The sequence below is a fragment of the Dunckerocampus dactyliophorus genome, chromosome 18 (genome assembly GCF_027744805.1).
Source record: "Dunckerocampus dactyliophorus isolate RoL2022-P2 chromosome 18, RoL_Ddac_1.1, whole genome shotgun sequence".
Classification (NCBI taxonomy): domain Eukaryota; kingdom Metazoa; phylum Chordata; class Actinopteri; order Syngnathiformes; family Syngnathidae; genus Dunckerocampus; species Dunckerocampus dactyliophorus.
The window spans coordinates 20,360,355-20,379,389 of NC_072836.1; the positions used below are offsets into that span (position 1 = coordinate 20,360,355).

At 44.1% G+C, this 19,035-nt stretch overlaps 1 protein-coding gene and 1 long non-coding RNA gene across 3 annotated transcripts in view; one reads left to right on the forward strand and one right to left on the reverse strand.

Moving 5' to 3' along the window:
- The window catches only part of LOC129171692 (uncharacterized), a 33,410-nt gene extending 29,190 nt beyond the window's left edge, over positions 1-4,220 (reverse strand). For both annotated transcript variants that reach the window (XR_008566818.1, XR_008566819.1), the window contains exon 1: positions 3,997-4,220. This is a non-coding gene — a long non-coding RNA (uncharacterized LOC129171692). The remainder of the gene's footprint in view (positions 1-3,996) is intronic.
- Positions 3,251-17,531, forward strand: LOC129171689 (nucleus accumbens-associated protein 1). Its single transcript, XM_054760593.1, has 8 exons — positions 3,251-3,721; positions 7,807-7,960; positions 8,182-8,454; positions 9,178-9,802; positions 9,883-10,053; positions 11,533-11,638; positions 11,722-11,819; positions 12,737-17,531. Exons 2-8 carry the CDS (start codon positions 7,835-7,837, stop codon positions 13,045-13,047), a joined length of 1,710 nt encoding a protein of 569 aa, XP_054616568.1. The 5' UTR covers positions 3,251-3,721; positions 7,807-7,834; the 3' UTR covers positions 13,048-17,531.
- Positions 17,532-19,035: the final 1,504 nt, after the last annotated feature.

Here is a 19,035-nt window from a genome sequence, read left to right on the forward strand (position 1 = left end):
GTGGACGCAGCATGCGGATGCCATCCTAACTGCCAAGAGGCCGGCAACAGGGACGCATGGCATCAGGCCCGCCGGGCTGTCTGAGAGCGTGACACTGTCTAGGACCACCGTCGTGTCACAAACTCAGAGGACCAAAAACCCCATCTTTCGACATCATTATAAAAGAAGAAAACTCACACACTCATGTAGATGTACGACTGAGAAAGGGAGCACAAAGTGTCCATAAAAGGCGCCGCTTTACTGAGCAGCTCTCTGATTAACATACGATTGAAATGTAAAATTACACACATGCTGATGCCTTTCCCCGTTTAAATGCCTGATTTTGTTAACTTTTTACACATAAGGTTCTTTTTTGAAGTTTTGTTACAAACTTTTATGTGTGATAATTAAAAACCACTCAAAGTGGCAAAACAATCGGAGCGTAAACAAAACTTGGAGTAGACACTATGAGTGTGTACCTGAATATACTGTAAATAGCAGTTACTCTTTTTTTTCTTAGAAAAGTCTGAAAAAGATGGGTTGTCCAGGTACAGGTGTCACCAAATGACTTCCCCCCTCTCGTGTCAGAGCTTTTCTTCCTATCACTCACACACGGGATAAGGGAGGAAGCCGGAGTGCCTGGACAACACCCCTACAAGCACGGAGGAACACCTCACAGAACACCTCACCTCAGAGATTCAAACCCGCAATCAGTAGTGGATTTGTGCATCTGGGGGATTTACCAAACAGGATTTGGCCTGGGGGGTCCATCATGGCTCTAGTTAATGACTGACATCTGACAATGTGGGCCTCCTAGTGGTCGTGGGGTCCTTCAGCAGCCGCCTAGGGAGAAACAACTTTCCCTGCAATTAAACATACACTACTCACCAAAAGTTAGGCATATACAGCTTTTGAGTGGAATTTCAAGATGAACCTAAAATGCACCAAAACTTTACCGGCGAACATAATTTGACCTTCTCTAAACCTTTGTCCAGCCGTTCAGTGTTTCAGTACTTTTTGAACAATTTTCACAGAAAAGCACACTGTATGTCTTTCTGTGACTCTTCCTGCTGTTCGCAGCCTCGCAAAGGTGAGGCATCCACATCTCCATCCATCTTCTGCTTATCCAGGGTCGGGTTGCAGGGGCATCAGCCATAAGCAGAGAAGCTCAGACTTCCCTCTCCCCGGCTATATTGTCCAGCTCCTCTCGGGGAATCCCAAGGCGTTTCCAGGCCATTTGAGAGACATAGTCTAGCCAAAGTGTCCTGGGTCTTCCTCGAGGCCTCCTGCCAGTCAGATGTGCCCTGAACCCCTCACCAGGGAGGCGTCCAGGAGGAATCCTGATTAAATGCCCGAGCCACCTCTACTGGCACCTCTCAAAGTCATCCTCACCAATGACGGAGCTGCTCACCCTCCAATATCTCTAAAGCCGAGGTCACAAGCAGTTGTACGGATTCCTACGATCGGTGTACAACTCAGGAAACACACGGAGGACGCGCGTGTCACTTACTGTTTTTCGAGCTGTAGACTGGCTCCAGACCGGCAGTAGAGGTTCTTTGTCATGTCGAACAAACTCTACAGGAGCTTACGTTTTGGTACGTCTTCGTGTGTCGTCTGTATGGCCAACTTGTGTCTTTCATACATTTTGCTGGTGTCAGATTTGGGGAAAATGTCAGTTTTTTCATACGTCGCACTCGTGGACTCCTATGTGAGTAGTGCACTGGCACATTCACACATGAACGTGCACATTCGGATATTTTGTACGTCCTCCATGCGTGTCGAGATGGTACTCCTTCATGGTCACCACAACTAAGTTTTCTCACGAACAAAAAAAAACAAAAATTTGTGACCTAGGCTTAAAAGAGAGCACCGCCACCCTATGGAGGAAACTCATTTTGGCTGCTTGTACCTGCGATCTTGTTCTTTCAGTCACTAACCAAAGCTTGTGACCATAGGCGAGGCTAGGAACGTACATCGACTGGTAAATTAACTCTTTACCGCGACAGACCGATTCAGAGTCCTCGTCACTGCATACCCCGCATTAATCCGCCTGTCAATCTCACAGCCACCCAAAGTTCTTGAACTCAACCACTTGGGACAGGATCTCATCTCCGACCTGGAGACAGCGTTCCACTCTTAACCATGGACTCAAATTTGGAGGTGCTGATTCTCATCCCCGCCGTTTCACACTCGGCTGCAAACTGGTACAACGAAAGCTGAAGATCACAGCGCAATGAAACCAGCAGGACCACATCATCTGCAAAAAGCAGAGACCCAGTCCTGCAGCCACCAAACTGGATCCCCTCAACACCCTGGGTTGTGCCTAGAAATTCTGTCCATAAAAGTAATGAACAGAATCGGTGACAAAGAGCAGTCTTGGCAAAGTCCAACCCCCACTGGAAACGAGACCGACTCAGGATACTGCCAGCAATGCGGACCAAGCGCTGGCAGTGCGATGGCAAGGTCCTGTTGATCAACTGTTTGGTGTCGTCTTGGTCTTACCGATGAACCAGGATATTTATTGCGCCATTCAAAGATCACGCACCTGCTGTGAATTTTGCCATTCAGCTCCTTGTTAGAGAACAGCAAGTTCTGCAAAATGTATTGCAACACTGAAGAGTTGGACGTGTGCATTTAAACATTTACAGAAGTTCAAATGAAGTTCAACTCTAAAGATTATTAGGTTGACACAAGTGTAGTTATTGGTAAAAAAAAAAAAAAAAAAAAAGCAAAAACAATGTCATGCTCTGATGTGTCTAGTGTTCTTTTTAGATTTTGCAGAGGGTCAACAAATAAAATAGCTGAGACCGCATAGCCCCTGAACTGTACTTTGGACACCCCTTGCATTGCATGTCTAAATAAATGTGACATTAAATCATTTCAACACAAAACTTTTTATTTAGGAGACGTAACAGACCCAAATAAAGTCCTTATCCTTACTGTCCTTATTTTCCCATACTGACGAGCGAGCCATGCTCCATCAGTACTTCCACACGTTCCACAGTGCTCCCTACCACCGGAGATCCTGCACCTTGCTGGGCGTCTCTCCTCTCGGCTTGTCCCTCCCACTCAATGGCTGCCCGGAGGGAGAGATAGCAGCGTCTTCCTTTTTTGAAGCGACAATCGGTATCGACTTCCAGGCCAAGAGCGGTGGAAGTGCTAGTCTGGGGGACATCCTCCACCGGGGTCGTCTCAGGATCCAGCGGCGGCGCTTGCTGATGCGGAGGAGGGGAGGGAGAAGGAGGAGGTGGAGAATGGAAGAAGGAAGGAAGAAGCAGGAGGGAGGGCCAGTCTGCGCCTCTTCACTGCGATGATGATGATGATGAAGAATCCGGCTGATACGGGACATTTAAAGTTTGTAAGAAAGTAGGGGATGATACCACATTGGCTCCACTCCCCCCCGCCGGTTCAAGCTCGCTGCAAATGACTTGCTCTCGTCACAAAATAGACCAAAATGCTGCGGGTGGTCAGGTGTGCGTCAATTCTAGCGCCACTTGAGAATAATTGCGCCTTGTTGTGAGCCCTCCCCCACCCCCCGCTCCCTGCCGCACTGGTTCCGTCTGGCTCGCAGTCAGCTGCTGCGTGTCCCGGGATGACCTGTTGATGTCGGCTAGAATGGAGACTGGCAGGGGGAGCGATTTCCCCCATCACCAAAATATTTAAATAAGCCACATCTCGGTGCTTTTTTTCCCCTCTCGGATAAAACGACGGTCGCAGCCGAGCTACCTCGCCCGCGTAGACTGTAAGTACACTGCTTTTGTGTCGTTTTTTTTAGGAGTATTAAGTGTGCGTGTCGTCGTGGGAATGCATGATATTGTGGGATTGGATCGCCCAAAATATTTTACAGCTAGCTTTAGCCGTTAGCCACCTCTTATACAGGCCCGCTGCGCATTGGGGAGGACGGTAAACGGTGCCATCAGTCCCGAGAGACGTCGGCGTGAATTAACACCGACAAGATGGGGTATTTTTTAGCGACATTTGGAACGTCACATAAGCAGCAAGAGGAAAGAGGCTCACCCGGGTCTTGCTGCCAGCCTGTGCCGCCTCCCTCACGTCGCCTCCCGTGCCAGCCGACAGTCGAGAAGACCCCGGCTGGTACACTGGCACCATGTACGGTCCTCATGTGCTCCCCATTTACCCGGCATCCCTTTCGGTTTTAACATTCACTGAAACACATTAGTGTGTTGACTTTGTGTGCAGCGTGTGTCTGTCCCGACTTGACGGGCACATGAGAACCAGGAAATGCCTGCAGAAAGTCAGCATTGTGAGTGCCAGCTGCAGCAATGACTCCACAGTCCAGTCTGCTTCACTTCAGACATGCTTACTGTCACAACACCAAATGTACTCTTTGAAGAAGTATGCGTTCTGTAGACAAAATGTCTTTTGAGTGTGCTGACCCACTTTCCAAGCAAGCCTGGTTTAGGATTACAGTGATTTGAGTTGCATGGCATTCCTTTTCTAGGTTTTAATGGAAAGAGGACCTGGGATGACCCCTTCTTGGTGCAGAAAGACGCATGCAGTCACATCTCTTTCACTGTCAGAGCAAAGTGTGCAAACCCCCCCCAACTTGCCTGGCCCCCTCCTCTCAAGCCCTGTGTTTGTGTGTCTTCATGTGCAAGCATGTGTGCTCACTGCGGCTCGCCAATCCGTAAACAAGCTGTATTGTCTGTGTGCGAGTCACTGTGCCTTTTGTGGGTTTGTTTGAGTTTGTGTGTGCGCATCTGTGTTTTAGTATGAGGGAGAGGGAGCTGGAGAGAGACAAAGAGAGCATTTCTCTTTACCCCGGAGCTTGGCCAAGTCCCAAATGAAAGGCTTTGGATATGATGGGGCTGCTCTCACCAGCACTTGCTGGTCACTCCCATCAAAGTTAGCAATACATGTATGCAGCATCACCGCCTGTCTTTTTTTTAACAAGTGTGTTCTCAGTGTAGGCATTCTTTTTGTACGTACAAGCATGATTTGATGCATTTTTTTGATGAAACATAGTCCTATAGTAGTCAATCGATTGAATCCCACTTAGGTGCAATACATAGAAACATTCAGTCACTTTCACTGAAGGGTGCAGTGCAAGGCGGGTGTTTGCTTTTGGATGTTTGGCATACAGTGAATAAAATCATGCTATGCGCTGTTTGCCGAGGCCACACACACGCAGAGAATAACAGCACATGACCCAGTTATCTAAGGACACTGGATTTTATGGCTCATGGAAGATAGAACATAAAACAGGCTTTCATTGAGCTCTGCATGGCAATAAGAGCCCCTGAGAGGCCAACGTGACGTATAGGATTAATGGAATGTAGATTAGCCACAAAATCTTAAAACAAGTATCATTGTTTGTGGCCTGTGTGAAAAGTTGTGGGAGAAAATGGCAGCTGTATCCTCTGCTACATGTGTGGCGTAGGACTACTGTTCTCATGTCTTGGCATTTACAAGAAAATCTGTTGGTTGGTTTTAAGTAGGAAGTCTGTCAGATGCGACTGCCTTTGCCTCATGACTTTAGCATCCTTTCAACCGAAGAACCGGCTAAAGATAAAGGCGGCGTCACCTGTATAAAAGCAGGTTAACAACTCTTTGTTTGCCAAGGCAGCCTGGTTCCCCAATAATCCCCAATAATCCCTGTAATCCCGTTGACAGAGAGCGAACACCCCAAAAAATCTCTTATGTGTTAATTGATTGCTTTGCACCTCCACAGAGTAGCATCCATATTTGTGGGGGGCAGCAATCTAAGCAGGTATGCCCAGACTTCCTTGTCTTTGTCCACCTCCTCTAGTTCCACCTGGGGGGATACTGAGGCCTTCATAGAACAGCTGTGTGGTCAACCTCGGTGTTTGTACGAACTACACTGCACACGGAAGGCTCAATACATTAATTATCTTAGTGCGAGTTCACCACTCATATTTTAGCAACCATTTTTATTACTGCATATCTTTTCAAGGGACAATACTATAGAACTGAAACGTGTACAGTGCCCTTCAGAAGAATTGGAACAGTGAGGCGGAAAGACTGAAACATTTGAGTTTGATAGTAAAAGATGAATGAGACAGGAGAGAATAAAATTCAGCTTTTATTTGGATCTGGATCGGAGGGCCGCACGGTGGTCTAGTGGTTAGCACGTTGGCCAACACAGTAACAGCTTGGAGATCGGGAAGACCTGGGTTGGATTCTCCCCTGGGCATTTCTGTGTGGAGTTTGCATGTTCTCCCCGTGTGCGCGTGGATTTTCTCCGGCTTCCTCCCACATTCCAAAAACATGCATGTTAGGTTAATTGGTGACTCTAAATTGTCCATAGGTATGAATGTGAGTGTGAATGGTTGTTTGTCTATATGTGCCCTGCGATTGGCTGGCGACCAGTCCAGGGTGTACCCCGCCTGTTGCCCGAAGTCAGCTGGGATAGGCTCCAGCATGCCCCCCGTGACCCTAATGAGGAAGAAGCCGTATAGAAAATGGATGGATGGACGGATGCACAACTTGTGTTTGAATCCACTCGTTTTTCATGTGAGCAAAAGTATTGGAATGTGCGACCAGGTGTGTCCTATTGCATTGCTTATCAATCAATTGAGGCGCTGAAAGTCTACACTCTGGGTAGGTTTTGCCTGTGCAAACTGCCATTTAGAGGTGAAAACAACATGAAAACCACAGAGGTGTCTATAGGTCAGGGGTCTCAAACTCGCGGCCCGCGGGCCATTTGCGGCCCACCAAATCGTAATTTGCGGCCTGCGACTGGACATCAAAGAGTAGTGTAACTGCAGCCCGCAACATCCAGGCAAGCTCAGTGTTACTTACATACCTACAGGGGCAAGTAAACACCAACACTGAACTAAGAGTGGTGTTATCTCATGGATGTATTGTAAATTGTATCATATCGTGAGGTACCCCGAGATTCTCAGGCCTACTCCCAATACTTGATGCAGCCCAGCCTCACCCAGACTGTACCTCCTGTGGCCCATGAGTTTGAGACCCCTGCTGTAGGTGAAAATTAAGGAATTGTAAATCTGGGAGAAGATGGAAGACATTGGACAGGGTAGACATCAGGGAAACATCAGCATGTGATGACAAACATTGTGAGAGCTGTAAAGAAAGATCCTAAAGGGCAGGAGTGAATTTATCACCATCTACCATCTACCACCTCATGGAAGATCTCATGACTACACATTCAAGTGTGCCCCTGCATCTACACTGACAGAGATGTCGACTTGTGATGTCTCTCATGGGTGTGGTTTTATCCACTTCATGTGAGCAGTATTTGGGGGGCTGCACTGGCTGCTGAACACAAATAAATATTAATCTTTTTTTTTTTTCCCCGCTCTCATGCTTGTGGCGCTCCCTAGAGAATGCCACCCTGGGAAATTGCCCATGTGGCCCATATCTAAAATTGCCACTGCCTGTGAGGCATCCTTAAGCTGAGGCTTTGTGATGTCATCATGGAGGATTCCAGTATCAACCTGTGCAGCTCTGGTGAATTCCATGCCCAAGAGGATTAAGGGAGTGCTAGATTACAATGGCACTCACATTTAAATATTTACACTTTGGACATGTTCAATGTGAGGTGTACTCGCGTAATGCAGAAGTAGCTGCACTCCAAAACTACAGTTTTTGTTGGCTGGAGCAGAGCATGTAATACATGTGCGGTTCTTTCCCATCATGCTTTATTGCATCACTCTTGACAGCTGCTTGGAAGCACAACAAATAAGCAGTTGTCCTTTACTTTTATTTTGGTGACTCAAGAGTTTGAGATTCAATGTTTCCTTACCGCTAAAACCCTTTGAAGAGCAAGTACTATTATTCCTACACACACTTATTTTTGTCTTATTTTTTCCCCCCTACCAGAGCCTTTGGTGGTGTGCGTTGGCGCACCATGGCCCAGACCCTCCAGATGGCGATCCCAAACTTTGGCAACAATGTTTTAGAATGTCTGAATGAGCAGCGACTGCAGGGGCTCTACTGTGACGTGTCAGTGGTGGTCAAGGGACATGCCTTCAAGGTAAGAGCCTCTCCTTTTACAGCTTTTAAAGAAGGTCGAGGTGATTTGTTATTACCCTAATTTCCGGACTAAAGAGTGCACCGTTATGTAAGGTGCAGCGACTAAATTTAAAGAGAACAAAAGATTTGTCCACGTTGTAACCTAGATATAGTAGAAGGTAGATGTCTTGTGAACAATTCTAATCAGACTCCTCTTCTTTTTTTTTTTTTTTTTTGTCAAAGGCCCATCGTGCTGTGTTGGCTGCTAGCAGTTCTTACTTCCGGGACCTTTTCAGCAACAGCGGCGGTAGCGGAGGCTGCAACGGCAACGAGGCCAGCCCAACGGTGGTGGAGCTCCCGCCGGCTGTGCAGCCTCAGAGCTTCCAGCAGATTTTGTCTTTCTGCTACACGGGCCGTCTGAGCATGACGGTTGGGGACCAGTTCCTCCTCATGTATACCGCCGGCTTCCTGCAGATCCAACAGATCATGGAAAAAGGCACTGAATTCTTCCTTAAGGTAAAAACATAAAATGAAGTATTTTATAGAGCTGTCAAATGATTACTAATTTGAATTATATTAATCACGGTTTTCAAATTAATCATGATTAATCTCCATTTGCAACTTTTGAATTAACAACTACAAAAATAATTTAATTGAATTTACAATTCAATTTAAATTGCTAGAAAATATATAAAAATGAAAAAAACCATAAAAAATGGAAATTTCAAAATGTAAAACATTTTTTGTGTCCAACAATTTAGATATAAAAAATGTTAAATTTAAACATACATTTTTCATATATACATATTTATATGTAAACATTTGTTATTTTTTTTATACATGTCCAACAATTTATATAAAAAAATGAAATTACAATTTATAGATACATTGTTGGACATATATATTTTAAAAAGTTTTAAATTTAAAACATTGTTTTATATTTTGTATATGTCCAACAATTTAATTAAAATTTCAATTTTTTTAAAACTACAAAAATAAAATGAAAAAGTGTCAAATGTTTTTAAAAAAATTGTATTTACTAAATAAATTAAAATAATAATAAAAATAAATATTCAAAATAAAATAAAATACATTTTAATTTAAACATTTCTGGCACACACTTGCTTTCCTGTGGAAAGCTGGTTGTACGATGTTCCCATTAACAAAACACGTTGGTGTTAATACATCTTATATCATCAAATATGCCGCCACAGAACTAATGTACACATTGATCTCCAGGTCTCTTCCCCCAGTTGTGACTCACAAGGTCTTAATGCAGAAGAGGCTCCACCATCCGAGCCTCAGAGCCCCGTAACACAGACCGCTACCAACGCGGCCCGGCCCGCTGCCAGCTTGACGCCCCTCCCCTTGGTGTACCGAGTGAAGACGGAGCAGCCAGCCAGCCAACCGGAAGCCGCCGCCGCTCATTCGGTGGTCTGCACTCCCGTCGCCAAGCGGCTATGGGAGGGCGGCAGCAGCCGTGACGGGGGCGGAGGAGCCTCCGGCGCGGGAGGAGGAGGAGCCAGAAAAGCGGCACGTTACTCCCAGGAGGCGTTACGGGGCAGTGCCATCCAGAGCCCGGGAGCCCTCGGCTTGGCCATGGGTATGGGCGCCACAGCAACCAGCCTGGCCGGTATGGTGGCAAGCAGCGGCGCTGCCGGCACCAACGGGAGCTCTGCGTCCGGCGTCGGCATGTCAGAGGGTGCCAGCCCCGGCACCCTGAGTACATACGCTAGTGACTCACCCATCAGCTACCATGATGATGAGGAAGAGGAGGAGGGTGCAGAGGATTGTGCTGAAGAGCAGTATAGGCAAATCTGCAACATGTACACCATGTACAGCATGCTCAACATGGGAGCTGCAGGTAACACACGCTCCAATGTCAATGGAATGGAATGATGGCGTGTGTTTGTGTGATTATCTTCTAATGTTGTGTTTCCTCAGCTGCTGGTGAGCGGGTTGAGGCCCTTCCCGACCACACAGAGACACGTGGGCGCATGCGGGGCAGAGACCTCACGTGTCTCCCTGCAGAACTTATTGCCCAGATAGGCAACCGCTGTCATCCAAAACTATATGAGGAAGGGGATCCTGCTGAGAAACTAGAGCTGGTCTCAGGTATGTAGAGTATGTTTAACAATGCTCCTTAACATGTCAGCATTGAACTTGTGGAACAAAAAAGAACTTGTAAAAGTGGGCGAGCTTGAGGCTCTGCACTAAATCTTCTTTGTAGTCAAATGTACAGTAGATACAATAAAGCACCTTCAGCCTGCTAGTTGGTGGCTGAAAAATGTGGTTGGAGACTGAGATGAACACCTGAAGATGAGGGATTGGGGTGCAATAGCTGGCTGCAACCAGCAGAGGTGCTGTTGATTCAGTCTCAACGACCTTGCACAACAACACGACTATGTATTTGTTTGTGTAAGCTAGCGCTTCCACTCCTGAACCGCTGCACACAACGGGGTGAAAATTTGTCAAAACATGCAGCTCGAATGTGCCGCCTGTGCTAATATTGTTCTGGCAAATACACCTCATGGCGGGGCTGTTATTAAACCTCAACGTTTGACCCCCGCAAGTCGAATTGACTTGACATTTCTGTATGTGCTCTACAAAACCCTTAATTGTAACTTTGAGGTGTTTAGCCACACAAGACCTTCTCCATGACACAACTCTTCCAGAAGCTATTAGTCAGCTCGGTACGACGCTGGCATGGAAACGGGAGTTCAGAACATTCAGATGAAGATTCTCCAATGTTAAGTTTCCCCATAAGCCAGGGGTCTCAAACTCCATTTAACTGGGGGCTACTGGAGGTAGAGTGTGGGGGAGACTGGGTCGCATCAAGTATGCAGCATGAGCGATGCTATAAAACATCAGTATAAAAAAAAATGCTTCCCAGCATGCTTTGCAGTACTTGTTTTGTAAAAGGTTGCTTAAGTTACATGTTTATTATTCCCCAATAGTAGTAGTTGTTTCCTTTGTGTTTATTTGTGTATTTGTGTTGTTACATGTTGTGATTGTAGTCAGTGTTCTGTCTAGTGCCAACCCCCCACAAAATATGTGCCATAACTAATAAGGCCACTTTAGTCAAATACCCATCTTCAATGGAAACGTTAGTCCCGTAGTTGACAACAAACGTTCCAAAGGGGGTAAAAGGAACCTCATGCCATTAACCTTTCACTACTTTGTATTGTTGGTACAGCACATATTTTACAATGAACGTTGTCATTCAAACTTTAATGCATCCCTTTTTGGGCAGCATCCTAAAGCATCCCCCCCCTTTTCCTACATATAACGCACATACTCAACACTGATCACAGTCCACATTAGGGACAAATGTGTTATCACTCATCGATTTCTCATGCCCATCCATACAAGTCAAGGCTGCCTTTATTCTTTAAGATGATGTTGTCCCCACATTAGCAGGCTGACTACATGCCTTGTGACTCAGCGCCCATGTCAAGGACGTTCCGTGCCTTACAATGTACTTGTAGTCTGTGACTGAGAAAGGGGGGAAAAAGATAAAGGAATAAGAGCAGACGACCTGGGAAGTATGTTTTTGCAGTGTGTAACCTTGTCTGCGTGTGTGTGTGTTCCCAGGTACGTCTGTGTTCATTTCCCGAGCCCAGCTGATGAACTGTCACGTGAGTGCAGGGACCAGACACAAGGTGCTGCTGAGGAGGCTGCTGGCCGCCTTCTTTGACAGGTCGGTTCCCTCTGCCAGTGTGTCGCCATCGAGATCTGCACACAACCCAGCTGGTTGTGTTTCATTATTTTTGTTATGTTCAGGAATACGCTAGCTAACAGCTGCGGGACGGGCATCCGCTCATCCACCAATGACCCGAGCCGCAAGCCCCTGGACAACAGAGTGCTGCATGCTGTCAAATGTGAGCAGACTTTTTTTTTTTTCATTTTAGGGTGATGCTCAGCAGTGTCAGGAAAGTTACTTATATTACAGGCGCTCTCATAAATGATGAATACTACACACAATGAAAAAGAACTTGTTACGTACGTTTCCCCAAGTGGGAGGGAGACTCTTCTGGTGGTAGCGTGTCAAAGAAAAGGAAAGTGAAAAGTAAAATCAAACATCTTAAAATCCTCAAAGCAAAACCAACATTGGCTGCATGGCTGCGACCATCATCAAGGACAAAGATGGCATCCTTGAACATGTGGAAGGATCTGCTCCTATGAAACGGACAGTGATAACTAAGCATTGAGACTTCCTCCTCCCAATAAGCCTGTCTCTCCCCCCCTTGCAACGCCCCTTCCAGTGTGCAAGAGAACCACTGGGATAAAAGTAAGGAGTTTTCTGTCGCATGCGTAACATCCACACACGACCAACAGTGCAAGTGTTGTTGCAAACATAATGGACGTCGGTTTCATCCAATGATGCATCAACGATTGTGGAAAAGCCGGCCAACCTTAGTGCAGGAAAGTGTGACTTCAGCAGAAACCAAAGTCGCAGCGAGAGGAGTAATATGTGCTGAGTTAACGGAATCTGTTTTAAAATCCCGGATACGCTTTTTGTAGTTTTATTGCAATGGCAGTAATATACACAGATTGTAGTAGTCATTTCTGTATGTAATATGTAATGTTTGTCTTACAAAAAGAGTGATTTTCTGGACTATAAGACGCCCTGGCAGTTGCATCAGTCAAAAAATGTGTCATCAGTCAACAAAAGCTGCCGTGTTTTTATATACAGTAACTACACTCTGGAAAATACGGTACTGTCTCTACGCTACTTTTGGAACCCGGTCATGCTAACGATGTGTTCCTTATCTCCCCCCATCCAATCCCGCCGCAGTTTATTGCCAGAACTTTGCCACCAGCTTCAAAGAGAGCGAGATGAACGCCATCGCCGCTGACATGTGCACCAACGCCCGGCGCGTGGTCCGCAAGAGCTGGATCCCCAAGCTCAAGCTGCTGATTGCCGAGAGCGACGCCTACTCCGCCTTCCTCTCAGACGGCGTCAAAGCAGAGGACGACGCCCTGGGCGCCGACCCCACGTTCGACCCCGCCTCTCTCGAAGCCTCCGGCGGCGCGGGCGTGGAGTCGGGCGTCTCTCCGGGTGAATCTCTCCCGGGCGTGAGCGGGGACGTCGGAGCGTTGTTTTGAGCGTCGCGATGGCGGGACGTTAAGCGACACGCGCACAGCAGTATTTCCCCGTTGTGCTTGCCTCACTCTCACATCTTGACTGTCTATACTACACTGCTACGGCTGTAACGGGACACCTGCTTTTCTTTTCTGACTACATAACGGAGCTTGCGGAGGGCAGGGTCAGCGTGAGGGGACACCCGGCTGTCCTCTGCCTCTCCTCGTCTTTTAAGGTGTGTGAGCATATTCATTGTTGCGTATTACATACATTCCCGGTGGTCGTGAGTGGTGACGGAGGTGGAGGCGGCGGTATGGAATGGCAGGGGAGTATGCGGTGGTGAATGTATTGAATGTAAGGGTTGCTGACATTTATTTGATTTTTTTTTAAAGGAAAAAGTGAACACTCTCCTCGCATCTTCCACGTTTTCTTCACCCAGCCTCAAGTTGTGTCTTATATAAAGATATCCCCCTTTTTTTCTCCTATATTTTTAGCAAGCTGAAAGGTGATCAGAGAGGCAGAAAGGGGCGGAGCTTTTCACTGAGACCATTTTCATGGAATTTAAAGGGCAACAGGTAATCAAAGATGGTGATATTTTTAGAAGAGAAGCTATATTTGTACGAGCAGGGCGAGTCTTTGTCCGTGTTTAAACGGAGCAAGTCTCGGCCAACAAGGAGAAGTGCTGTTTTTTAACAGTAAAAGTCACCTAATTGCAGGGCCCTTAATAATAATAATCATAATCATAATCATAATCATAATAATGACCTTTGTTTGACGGTGCAGAGGGGTGAAGCGAGCAGTTGAACTGCTAGTTTTGAAGCGTTTCCTGATTCCGCCGGCGCGACTGTTGACTGATGACAATGATGTGCGGGGAAGTTACAGCCCAAAAACATGGAGTCATGTAGCGGGGGAGAGCAGGGGTGTCCAAAGTGCTGCCCCGGGGGCCATTTCGGCTGTGGCATTTTTTTTTTATTATTGGCCCCCAGCACATTATAAAAATATGAAGTAACAAAAAAAATGTAAAAATGGAAAAATAAGTGGTCATTTTACAAGAATAATGTCAAAAATATTAACAGAAAAAAGTTGCAATCTAATGTGAAAAAGATGTAATTTTATGAGAATAATGTTGTAATAATATGAGGAAAAATACCGTCATTTTAGTAGCATAAAGTTGAAATAGCAAAGAAAAAAAAACAAGCAAAACAACCAAGTTGTAATTTTTGGAAAATTAGGTTGCAGAAAAAATGTGAGAATAAAGTCATAATATTATGGGAATAAAGTCATAATTACGAGAAGAAAATGTACAAAAAGAAAGTTGAAATAGTTGGAAAATTTCAAAGAAAAACAGCAGAAATGTAAACAAACAAAAAACAGCTGTAATTTTAGGAGACTAAAGTTAAAATATTAAGAGAAAAAGAAGAAAGAAGTCGCAATTTTATGAGACTAAACTCGTCATATTATGAGGAAAAAATAGTTTTTGTTGTTGAAATATTAAAGAAAAAAATATTTTTCAAAAGTGGTAATATTATGAGAAACAAAATACAGTTGTAATTGATGGAAAATGATGTTGGGGGGGAGTTACAATATTATGGAATAAAGTCATAATATTACAAAAAGAAAAGTCATTAAGATTATTTAATAAGAAGCTTGAAATATTTGGAAAGAAAAAGCAGAGCAAAAATGGGGGGAAAAAGAGCAAAGACCAAAGTTGATTCTAATAAAAGGCTTTTTCACCTTCAGTAAATCACCAGGTGGACACAAAATATCAGAGTGGCAAAGTTGGCATCCTTTCGTTTTTCACTATGTGGCTCGCTGGGGAAGGTTTGGACACCCCTGGAGTCGAGAATGCCTCCTGAAGTGGTCGTACTTATCAATATTGGAATGTGCCTTTGGAATTGAAATCACTTTGCAGAAGCGTGGCAGGCAAGTCGCAAGCAATACTGCAGTTTTTTCTTGGTACTACCTGTCAGCGTGTGTGACGGAGAATCAGCCTTCTGGTCGGGTTTATTTTGGACTTCCTTTCATGTGAGGCAGGGTGGGGCTTTTAGACGCACCTTAGGGAGAAGAAGCAGTGGTTTGTGCACCTTATTGAAGTGTAGCAATCCCTCCCCCCCTTACATCTGGTTAAAAGTTGCAATGCTTAAATTCTAAACGTCACTTCCTGTTACCCAATCGATGAGTGTGTTACTGCGGGGGTGTGTGTGTGTGTGTGTGTGTGTGCGTGCGCATGGTGATGTGCAAACCATGCCTGTGTTAAGATAAAAGGTGGTTTTCTTAAGACGGGTGCAGCGTCACTATGCTGCTGCTGCTGCTGCGTCATTCCTCATCCTCTCAACAACCTCACTTTTGACGATGCACAGCACGCTATTCTCCTTTTTCAAAACCACAAGAATGTGTGTGCTGGGATGAAAGCGAACCCAAGAGAGATGCAGTACTGTGGGATTAAGCAGTAAATAACTACAAAACCTCATACGAGCACTCCACTTACCTCGACGGTATCTTTCAAGACTGTTGTGCTTCCTGGTTGTTCACCTCCACACTTTTCTGTTGTTGTTACGTTGTTTGGATTCATCTCGCTGACTTTATGGCGTCGTGGTTCTGGTGTCCTCCCACTGTTTCCTTTGGAGAAACGATGACGTTCACTTGCGTTCACTAACCTCACACAGTGTGGCTATGCAGAAAGGTATAGTCTGTTTATTAACTGCTAAGAATTCTGTCTTTGTGTGGTGTTGTTTGTCCAACCTGAAAGAGGTCTTTCAGCAGCCTCACTCATTTGTCTGTTTTTATGTTTTTTTTCCCTACTATTACATAAAAAAACAAGTCCAAATCTAACACAAACCGACCGCAGTTATCCCTGCACTCGTTTCAGTAGCAAGGCACCCTTGCAGAAAATGATCAGTTTTGCTGCATGCTTTGAATGGGAGAAGGAGCGCCATCGTGTGGACAAGTATAAAATAGCATGATTGCGTTATGGCATTAAGTGGCAATTTCAGGAATTCTTTTCTCGTTTTGGGGCAAATATGTCAGTTTTTGTGCAGCTTTTCATTATTTTTTTATGTTTTATATATTAATTTTTATTTTATATTTTATATAGTATTATTATTTATTATTATTTTAAAGCTGAATATCTTCTGGCAAATTTCACCTATATTCATTCAACACAGCCAAATTGGCAAGAAAAGATAAATAAAAATACGTGAATGTGTGAACTGTCCAAATGGAGTGCACTGCTTGGTTTCAACCAGCAGAGGTGCTGCTGAGTCAGTTTCAACTAGTTTGTGTTGGTGTCACATCCACGTACAACTAGCATACAAGGCTGGCATGGAAATAGGAGTTCAGAACATTCAGAGAGAGATTCTCCCAACTGTCATTTCTTTTTGCATTTGTTTTAACAGCTAAAAGGGAAAATGCATTGTTACAAAAACTTACAAAAAAAGCCCATATGAGCAAACACCCCCCTACTGGTGGCAGACAAGTAGTGCACGCCATTTGTTTCCTCTTGTTTCTTGAAGATTCAAGCAATCAACAATCAATCCCATGCATTTGACAGAATTCTTAATGACATTCTGCTTTTGCACTGAACGGTACGCAGAACCTTCAGTGCAAACAAGTCTAAATAAAAGCCATCTGTGGCGACATGAAGCCACAAGTAACCGTAATGAGGTCCTAAATGACATTGCAGAGATGCAACGACTCTTCTATATTTACATCTGAGTGATGAGTCATTGACTCACACTGCAATATTAGCTGTGAATCTGCACTATTTTTCAAAGGAAGGAAGCGTTTGCTTGCTTTTGCGTCAGCAGCCGAGTCACTATAGCCCACTGTGCCCCCCCCCCCCCCCACCACACACACACACACACACTAGAAAAACACTGGTTTTAGGGTGACTTTTCAATTCTCATTAAGAATCTGTGACAGTCTGTTTTCAAAAGCAGTGTTTTGTGCGTGTGTGCGTGTGTGTGTATGTGTGTGTGTGTGAGCAATGCATTTCATCAAATGTGTTTACACAACATGTAGACCTACACACTTGAACGGATAAGGTGTGGCATGGCATGGAGATCCTTGTGTCACACAATGGTACATATATAAATATGATATATACAGTACATGTATAGAGAAATACTGTACATTATACATAGACACACGTAGAGCTAAGATTGTTTGTTGTACACTCACAGCATGAGGTATATACTGTATTTACCCCCAGAAACGGCGCTGCTGCTGCTGCTGCTGCTGCTGCTTCTTCACGACCCGTGCAGTACTGGCTTGGCCTGTGTAACCCTTGTAGCGCCAGTCCACCTCTTCTTTCTGTGTTCCAAGTGCCAATAACTTTGTGAAAGCCCTGTAACTGTGACCCGACATTATCAAAGGTAATTGCACATTAACACCTGTAAAATACATACAAAAGATGAATAATAAAATGTGTCCAAATGAATATCTTAATAAAAGATTTGTAACAATTTCTCTAGTCGGCATGGTTTATTGCAAATTCAGACACTTGCCTTTTACATTTTTAAATGTTTTAAATATTAAATATATTCATATTATTATGTGTTTGCTCGACCTTTATCCCTTAATTTTAAATATATATATATATTATGTACTGCTAAAAAAATGAGAGGAACACTTGGAAAACACATCAGATCTAAACTGGGGGGAAATGATGTTGAATATGTTTCCTGATAATAAGTGGGTGATGTATTAGTAACAAAATGATGCCACATCATTTGATAGAAATGAAAATGATCACCCTATAGAGGGGGGAAATCAAAGACCCCCAAAAATGAAAGTGAAAAAATGATGCAGCAGACTGGTCCATTTGGCTAAAATGTCATTGTAGCAACTCAAAATGATTCTCAGTAGTTTGTGTGGCCCCCACGTGCTTGTACGCATGCCTGACAACGTGGGGGCATGCTCCTAATGAGACTACGGATGGTGTCCTGGGGGATATAGGGTGATCATTTTCATTTCTATCAAATGATGTGGCATCATTTTGTTACTAATACATCACCCACTTATTATCAGGAAACATATTCAACATCATTTTTCCCCCAGTTTAGATCTGATGTGTTTTCCAAGTGTTCCTCTCATTTTTTTGAGCAGTGTATATTATTTCTGGTGCTAATGTGAATTTTTCTTTAGGGAACGTCATGACATGACGCATATCATTATTTTAAAGAATGATGGTCAATTATTTACTTGTATTAATGTCTCGTCTGTTGTTGTTGCTTAATTTATTGGTATATATGTTTATGTGTTTATGTTTCTTATGTTCTTATTCTTTCATTTGTTTTCTTTCTTTTCTTGGGAGAATGAACAGAATAAGATTTTCATTGCATGGTATAACTGCTGTTTTACTATGCACATGACAATAAAACTCTCTTGAATCTCTTGAATCTTGAATTGTGTTGTACAAGCGAGTTCCGCCCCCTTTAGGTTAGTGTCTGCATTGCAGGTACTCCAAGGTCCACTTTAACCAGCCTCAGTATAAAATGTTCTTAATGGACGGTAGAAATGTGTCACACTTAAAATACAGGAGTCTGATTATATTAACTAAAGTTGTGTTAAAATTGTATTTATCATATTGTGCAAAAACAGTTTAATGTACCTTAGTTGCCACAGTCATCCTTGTGCAAGTCTGCAGTACGGCCACAAGAGGGCACTTTTCCCTATATGGGTGGCCATAACCCTTGTCCATACAAAGCCAATTGACTAATTGCTGCATGGATTTGGAGCCCTCTAGTGGTTGCTCTAATATTACACGAAAAAAGAGAATGAAGGTTTAATATCATGTGAAAAAAGTTGAAATATAACAAAATATTTTATTGAAAAAATATTACTTTTTTTCTGAAAAAAATTGTAATATAACAGAGTAATATTACTTTTTATTTAAATATTAAAATAAAAATGAAATTATTTTAACTTTAAAACTGTAATATTGTGATATTCCGCGAGTTCCGCCCCCTTTAGGTTAGTGTCTGCATTGCAGGTACTTCACGGTCCTCTTT

Coding starts and splice junctions, on each gene's coding strand:
- LOC129171689 (XM_054760593.1), top strand. CDS start 7,835: ATGGCCCAGACCCTCCAGATGGCGATCCCAAACTTTGGCAACAATGTT. Junction 8,455..9,177: donor GCACTGAATTCTTCCTTAAG/GTAAAAACATAA, acceptor ATTGATCTCCAG/GTCTCTTCCCCCAGTTGTGA. Junction 10,054..11,532: donor GAAACTAGAGCTGGTCTCAG/GTATGTAGAGTA, acceptor GTGTGTTCCCAG/GTACGTCTGTGTTCATTTCC.